Here is an 8591-nt window from a genome sequence, read left to right on the forward strand (position 1 = left end):
GAGGCCCTTGGAAAAACTTTCAGAATTTTCTCTGAGCCTTGCATAAAAAAATCTATATCGGTCACTTCAGGGCCGTTACAAGGTAGAAACGTGGTGTTCTTTTTTTTTAAGAGTCTGATAGAGGGAACTGTAACTGCTTAAGGTCTTATCGTCCCGAAATCGAAGAGAGAAGGAAGACAGGATAGGAGAAAGCCAGCCGTTCCGAGAACGAACCTTATCAGGATAAAGTTCGCACCGGCAACCACAAGTTCAATTTTTCTTCATTGATTCCTAATCGGCTAAAAATTTACGTTTAAATCGACCAATCAGATTCCCTTCTTTTCAAACGGTTTGAATTTAAGTTTAAACATCTTGAACCAAGACTGTGATTCCCGTCATGATAGTAAAATCAAACGAAGCAAAGTCTAATTTTCAAGTGCAAAGAAGCATCAGTAAAGTGAGCCTTTTCCACTAATTTTATGGTAGGGCTTTGGATTAGGCTTTCGTCCCTGGATGTATTTTTTATTCCTGGGATATTTTTTTATCCATAGAACAGATTTACTAGTATATATATTATATATGGTGAATTGTTTGCGATGAGTGATTGTGAATGCTTCACAATAAATTACATATTGATATACATAGGTACAAGGTAATTTTGAAAGGAGTGATTTTCTATTTCCACCTCGATTCAACGTTTTAGTTGTCAGTCTATATACCTAATCTAATAGCTTTAGAAAGATTAGTCCGATTTTGATGATGTTCTGGCAAAGCTTGTTACCGAGGATTCCACGAAATTTGAAGATTCGATTTTGGGTTACCTGCAACTGCATATTTGCCGATACTGTCTCCGGTGTCTATCTTAGGGAGATATTTTATATTATGTATAGTCGGACCTGTCTAAGTGGGAATCCAAGGGACCGACAATTTTTTCCCACTTATCCAGGTTTCCCAGTTAAAAAGTGTCCTACTTAGAGAGGTTGCGATGAAGGGGCCACGATTTTTTTTTCCCCAGTTATCCAGGTTTCCCACTTAGCCAGGTTCGACTGTATTAGGTATCTTTATTACATTATTACTTTCTATTTTCTATTACCTTTTGAACCTCTTTCCTAAAGCTATATAAGAGACAAGGATATTAGGAGAGTATAGTAACTATGTAATCTATGTAACTATGTACGTATAAAGTCTCGTAAACACACATCTAACACGTCTCTCTCACCTTCTTCAACATCGTCTTTTTCACATATGCTTCTCATTCGCATTATTTATCCACCTCCTACTCTTCCTCTTTCTTTTTATCACCTCCTCCTCCTCCTATTCCTCCTTCGATTTTACTTTCATGTAATGATTTAAAATCAAGACTAGAGCCCGTTCTCCCTTTAGTCCTTTTATTGTTTCTTAATAACTACCAATATAGTGTTGAAGTCACCCATCCATTTATTGGCCTTGCTCGGCGTAGCTTAACATAGGTGACGCTAAATATGTGACGTGACGGAGGGAAATGATTCGTTCTCGGAACGGCTGGCTTTCTTTTATCCTCCTCTCTTCGATTTTGAGACGATCAGACCTCCGTTGTTAGGTACAGGTCCAGGTTCCTCTATCAAATATCTAGAAAAAAAAAGTCGTAGATAACTACTAGGGTACTAGGTTATGTACAGGGTGAGACCCGGCAATTTCCTTTTTGAAACCTCCAGTGTGCAGCCGCACTTGTAATTAGACAAGTTATGACAAGTTCAGCAGATTAAAAAAAGATGGGAATTTATGTTTCGATTTATTTCAGTCCTCAAAATTATTTTATCAAAGCAGCAGAAAGGATTTTATGTAGAAAGTTATTTTTCAAATGAGTCTAATAGTAACAGTGCAGCGCGCGTTTCGTCTTCTTCGTTATGGTGCTTTCTCAGGGTTTATGGGGCTACCTGAAGGCTGAAGTTCACAAAGATCGTCCGAGGACCCTTGAAGAATTGAAGCACAACATCCGACGAGAAATAGGCCGTCTACCGGTAGCAATGTTGGAGAAAGTACAGTCCTATGCGAGCAGTATAAATAAGCACTATTATTATTATAGTCTAGTTACCTTGGAGAATAGCGCGCCTGCCATGTAGGTAAGCGTCAGGCGACGGGTTCCATTTTCGCCCGGGCCGAACTTTACCCTAAACAGATGAGGTTCGTTCTCGGAACGGCTGGCTTTCTCCTATCCTGTCCTCCTTCTCTATAATAGAATACCTAGTTCAATATTGCCTGAATTGAACTGAAAAGTCCCTTTCTAAACAAGGTCACGTCTATTTTTTTGCTATAAGGCTATAACTAACAAACGGCTATAAATACCAAAATTCCACAAAATTTTTACATTTTGTGGAAATTTGGCAAACACATTTGATGATTCGATTTTGGATACCCCTAGTGGATTCCCTAATCCATATCTGCCACTATACTATAAATGCCACTAATTCCTCGCCTGCCACTGGTAATGAGTCAACTATCAACTAAAAGCTTGCAATGAAAAGTTGAGCGATACTTTGGGAAACGCAATTAAGAAAGAGAAATAAAGAAAAACTTATTAATAAAAAGAAAATAATAAAAACGAAAGAAATAAGAGCAACTAATTTATTGCTTAATCAGTGGCGTAGCGTCCATACTCTTCTCCTTCGGCGGCCATATAGACATAGCTTTCACGTTCTGGGTAATGATTCGGAAGTTTTAATTGATGAGTATGCTGATGTGCTACCCTTCATAGAGATCGGAAGACAGTTTATGCCCTTCAACCTCTGCCATTTCTTTTGCAAGGAAAATTTCAGGCTGGTTAGGTATCCTCTCTGTTAGTCCCTTAGCCAGATTAAACAGGTCTACACTCTCTGTTCAAATTCCCCCAGCCAGACTAAGCCTCGGTGGTCCTCAATATAATTTGAGAATTTGACCACAATAATAGTAGTAGCCTACTGCTGGAGTAAAGGGACTTTTCAGTCCTATTTAGTGGTCAAGGCGCTCGCCTGGTAAACAGGAGGGCGTGGGTTCAATCCCAGCCGAGGTATGGAATTTTATCCTCAATCCTAATTTGAGAATTTGACCACAATAATAGTAGTAGCCTACTGCTGGATTAAAGGGACTTTTCAGTCCTATGCGAGCAGTAAAGCAGTATAAATAAGCACTATTATTATTATTATTATTATTATTAATATTTACTTAAGTCCGAAATTTTGAGTCACATATTGCTGAAAATACTTATTGCAATAGGAAGTAAGAAGCTACATATGTAAATTTATCAGTTGCTAACGCGATGATCTTCTTATCACAATAAATCACTGAAGTTAAGCTACGTTGGTATCTGGACGGGTGACAGCCTGGTCAATCGAGTGTTTCTGGCTTTTCTTGGCTCCACTCAGTCTGGGTGATTGATGTTAATGTGAGAAAGCTGGTAAAACCTTCACTAAAAAACCTTAGGGGTTATCACAGTAACGGAAACGTTAAACCCCCCTTTTCTTACTTTACTTCAGGTGGAACTGCCTGATACCAAGATGTGTGCTGAGGTTCATATCATTCTACAAGACGGTCTGTCTCCGTACAAGCTAAGTGCCATCCTATGTGATAATCAGCCTAGTCTCAATGAAATGATGGATGATTTAAATGAAGTGTACAATGGTAAGTAACCAATAATCTTAATATCTTAATCAGACCCTAGTTTATTTGCCAAACCTATAGTTTGAGTGACTTTAGCCGAAATTTGAAGTCCTGAGAAACTCTTTTTGAGCCTTTTTCAGTATAGCCTCAATCAGGTGAACTTTGCCCCTGAATAATAGAGAGTTTTTGCAATACTAACTTACGTGACGATAATTGAAACGCAAGACATACTTGTAACGAGTTTCTGCACATGCGCAGAAACGAGTTTTCGTCAAATAAGGTTAAAGAGTTCATTATTTGTTAGGTTTATATTAGACATCCTATGTATTAACATTATTCTTACCGTTTTTATTATTACTGGATACTAGGTATTTGTGTTTTTCTACTCCGACTCGAGTTTCGCCTATTTTATAGGCGTTTTTTTATTATACCACCGGATGAGCTCAGTGGAGTATACAGCCTACGTTGCGAGTGCGGATGCATATATGTGGGTATGACGAGACGTAGTCTAAAAACTCGCCTTCGCGAACACTTTGCCGCGGCGCGTAACAACAAACCCGAAAAATCAAATTTCGCGCAACGTTTTGTTTATTTTTTTGGGCACTTGATTTATTTTGGGAGGAACGACTTGGTGGGGTCTTTTTTTATGCCACGAAGTGGTATTTTTTGGGGGTCATGAATTATATGTGGTGAAGCTATATGTGGTGAAGCTATCACAGTATTACATGTCTTTCATTAACTCAATCATATTTATCATTATCATCGATCTTTTCTTTGACTTGTGGTCGCTACTCGATTGAAGTAGTGAGCTACTTAATTGTCCTCACGAGGCTGAGTGCACCCCGAACGCACTTAGCGGAAAAAACTTCGACCCCGCCGGGAATCGTCCCGGGACCTCCGGCGTGCAATCTGAGTGTGATACCCACTCGGCCATGGAGGTTGCTTGACATTTTAATAATCTCGTGCGTTTCCTTTCCTTGCCACCAGGGCACTCACATTGTGCTGGCCGAGCTTCGTGACACCGGGAGTCTGGAGTTTGTAGACACCGGGGATTTCAGCGTTATGAACGCCGCTGAACATCATCAGGCGACCGATGTAGAGTGGGACCCTACCGGCCGATACGTTATGAGCGGCGTGTCCCTCTGGAAAACCAAGGTAAGATGACCTGTCCGCTATTTGGGACTGCTACCCTTTGCCAAAGTTGGCTGACGTCAAGTTCTCTATCCTTCTTCTCGCGTTCTTCTCTTCCCTCTCTTTTCACACTTGAGGCTGTGGTTATGTACCGGGTTAGGCTTCCTAAAACTGTGAAAAGAGAGAAAATAAAAATAAACGAGAAAAAAAGTTAAGCCTAGCCTGACTCGGTACATTAGCACGACTTTAATTTTAAACGTGGGTTGGTAAATAATACTTCATTAAAAACACATTTCAACGGGTGACAGACTACGGGATTTTGTGGGTATCACAGCATTACTAAGTGCCTCTGCCTCCTTTACTATTATTGTATTACTTCTCATCTACTCGTATCATCATTCTACATTGTTTGTTCTTCAAATTAATGTCGATTCCTTTTCTCTCCCCCCTCTAGGCGGACACGGGCTACTGGCAGTGGTCGTTCCAGGGCAAGATCATCAAGCGGTTCAACTCGCCCACGTTCTGTCAGTTGCGATGGCGCCCCCGGCCCGCCTCCCTCCTGTCTAAGGAACAGGTGGACAAGATTAAGAAGTCCCTCAAGAAATACACGCCCGCCTTCGAGGCCAAAGATCGGCAGCGAATGAACAAAGCTTCCAAGGTAAGAGAGATAATAATAATAATAATAATATTGAAGTTTATTTTGTGTCACATTAACAATAAAATGTTCTTTTGGAATAAATCCCTTTAAGTACTAGAGTACTTTTGAGGGAAGGAAAAGTGATGGATGAGGAAAAGTGTGGCAGTGTTTGGCACAAAACTTCCTCGCGTATATCTATCAATGTTTTATTAGGCGAACTGCTCAACTATTGAGTTGCTAATTGACACAGTATACTTACTAAGTCGGACACAAATATTATAAATTTCATAGGAATATTAAATCATGGATTAGTTCCTAAAATAGGAGACATAAATTTAAAATAAAAATTGTATATGTCGTTTTTTAAGAGGTTTGATAGAAGGAACTGGAACTGCTAAAGCCAAGGTCTTATCCTCCCAAAATCGAAGAAAGGAGAAAGACAGGATAGGAGAAAGCCAGCCTTTTCGAGAACGAACCTTATCCGTTCAGGATAAGATCCGCCCCGGGCGGGAATCGAATCCGCGGCCTAGCGCTTACAAGGCAGACACGCTACGAACCAAGCTAACTAGGCTGACACAAGACCTTGGTTAGACTGCTGGGATAAAGGGACTCAGTCTTATAGGGACAGGATGAACAAGGTATATTCTATTCTAATCTCGCGTTTTATTAGTTTTAGTTATTTTTTATTTGAGGAAAAATGGCCTAATTGTCAATGATCCCGACATTTGCAACAATAGTTATTCTTTATTCAATGGTCCATCTTCTAATCCACTCCCCTTCTCCCCCTTTTTTCTCGTCCGCAGGAACTTATCGAGAAGCGACGCAAGCTGTTCAAGCAGTTCGAGGAGTTGCGCGAAAAGTTGCGCGAAACCTGGGAGGCCGAGAAGGAGGAGCGCAAATATTTGCGCAACCTGGTCGACACGGACGAGTTAGATTCGGAAAATGTGGAAGAAGAAGTGGTCGAGTTTGTCATTAAAGAAGAAATCACCATTTGCGAGTAGTCGGTCCAAGCACTGTACCTTGTGGAATCCCGACGTACTACGTCGTATTCCTTTATCAAAGGCTCTCGCGAATATAATACGTCTTCGAATACCATTTACCTTTTCCTGGACTTTTTAAAGAAATAAATATAAACTACTTCAATTTTATTGGCCTTTTGAAAGAGTTGAAAGACTTTTTTTTTGACAATATTTTAAGTGATTTCTAGACTTGTGAAAAGCATTCGACACTTTCATACATTTTTTTTTTCTTTTACTTTCCAAAAGCTTCTGACATCGTCAGCCTTCTAGATTTTTCTCTTTCTTCTTCGCCCCTTTGTTTGAATCGAGTTTTTCCTCTAAAAGAACATTTTATAAATATTAATTGAATAAATTAACTCATAGAAGTGGTCTTGTTAAAACAATTAAACATATTTATCACCTTACCTTCACACCTTTAAGTTTGTCTTACTTCTTGAACTGTTTATATCTTTCCGTGTATTTGAGATAGAACAACTTCTAGTGATTCTCAACAGTGGTTTGTTAGAGGTTCTTATTTTTTATCTATATATATATATAACTAATACCTATAGTAAAGACTGATTTCTCTGCTTTACCCACTCATCAGTGAAAACCTATGAATTATCTTGTAAGTAAAGTGTTTTTCTAATTAAAAATAACATCTTAAGGTAGACAATTATTCGGCATAGTATTAAATTTATTTTCAATATATGAATATTCAAATCAATTTATTTCATGCCGATTCAAGTTTCTGTGCTATTTTGATCTTCTAACTCCTGTGTCTAAATAAATTATTTAATTTAACTAACTTGATTTTCCTGTAAAAATATCCCCTACGGAGGCATTTACTGTTGGCCATTTTCCACTCTTATTAAGTTTGTATTTTACCTTTTCCATGTTTCATTCTAGTTTTGCGTTCAATTTCTTCCCATTTATGGGTATTTTCAGAAGCGGCGGCCATTTTGTTTTGAGCATATCCACAGAACCGTTACTAGTTGTTAGTTAAAGTTTCACAAACAGGTAGGCCAAGAGTCAAGCTAATAAATTTAAATAAAAATATTTATCTTCTTATTTACCAGGTAGATAGTCCTAAACAAAAATGGATGCGGCACACAAGGAATTAAGAAGAGACCGCCTTACCAGTTAAAAGTTCCTGCTAAATGTGATTTTAATCCTGAATTTCTAACTAATAATTCCGTATTTCTTCCAGGTTTAGGTCTCAATAAGCTTTTAACTGTCCCCTAAGATTTGAAATCACACATTCGCCCACCACCTCGACTTTGTACCTACTTGACCAATCACGACACAAGATGTTTGTTCCGAGTCTGGTCGTGCTGCTCGCACTTGGCGCTCAGTCAGCCGTAATTCACCTGGAAGAGGTGCCAGATTTGTTGGGCGTCCACTCCACTTCTGTCTACCGCGACGAACCACCGATAGATTTGACCAAAAGTTTAATCATACCGAGTAAGTAGGAGTTCCTAGTTCATCCAAGAGAACTCAGCATTTCCTAGATCAGGGATTTCCAACTAGCGGCCCGCCGGCCACATGTGGCCCGCCAGACCATTTTTGTAGCCCGCGAAGCTTTTTGGGATTTGTACAAACTTACCTGGAAACTGACCCCCTTTAGTGTTTAGCTACAATTAGGAGAATATACTTGTGGCCCGCATACACATGGAAGTTGGAAGCCCCTGTCCTGAAATTTCACCCTTATTAGCGCCCAAATCGTACTTTAGGCTCTCAGGTTGACTGGTAAGGGTACCCTGTATAACCAAACTCATAATCTGGGTCCTCGTCCTCACAACCCTTGAAATCTAGGGTTACCTTGAGCCTGTTAGATAGTGCCTCAGGGCTCTTAGCACGTCAAGGTTTAACCCTTGACTTTTCTCTGTTTGTAGGAAGCTATATCGGGACATACAAGCGTGTTACCGAAGTATAATGATGGGTTAATTTCAACCCCCATCTTCTAAAGTTGAATAACCTCCTTTTCTCTGTTTCTAGGAAGCTATATCGGGACATACAAGCGTGTTACCGAAGTATAATGATGGGTTAATTTCAACCCCCATCTTCTAAAGTTGAATAACCTTTCTGTCTCTCGAGAGAAGATGAATCTGAATCTCGCTGGTGAACTAAAGTTAATTTTCAATTTTAATTTTTGTAGGGTGGATTTCACCAATATTTTTTTCTGTCCTTAGGAGGCTTTTAAGCTAACAGCTTGTTAAGTTCCATTTGAT

The 8591-nt window shown here is 39.5% G+C and overlaps 1 protein-coding gene across 1 annotated transcript; it reads left to right on the plus strand.

The window, feature by feature from the left end:
* Positions 1 to 4544: 4544 nt before the first annotated feature.
* Positions 4545 to 7194, plus strand: LOC103506534 (eukaryotic translation initiation factor 3 subunit B-like). The gene is made up of 3 exons (XM_008470924.2): positions 4545 to 4749; positions 5180 to 5383; positions 6166 to 7194. Exons 1-3 carry the CDS (start codon positions 4657 to 4659, stop codon positions 6361 to 6363), a joined length of 495 nt encoding a protein of 164 aa, XP_008469146.1. The 5' UTR covers positions 4545 to 4656; the 3' UTR covers positions 6364 to 7194.
* Positions 7195 to 8591: the final 1397 nt, after the last annotated feature.

The sequence above is a fragment of the Diaphorina citri genome, unplaced genomic scaffold (genome assembly GCF_000475195.1).
Source record: "Diaphorina citri unplaced genomic scaffold, Diaci psyllid genome assembly version 1.1 scaffold244, whole genome shotgun sequence".
In the NCBI taxonomy this organism is placed as follows: domain Eukaryota; kingdom Metazoa; phylum Arthropoda; class Insecta; order Hemiptera; family Psyllidae; genus Diaphorina; species Diaphorina citri.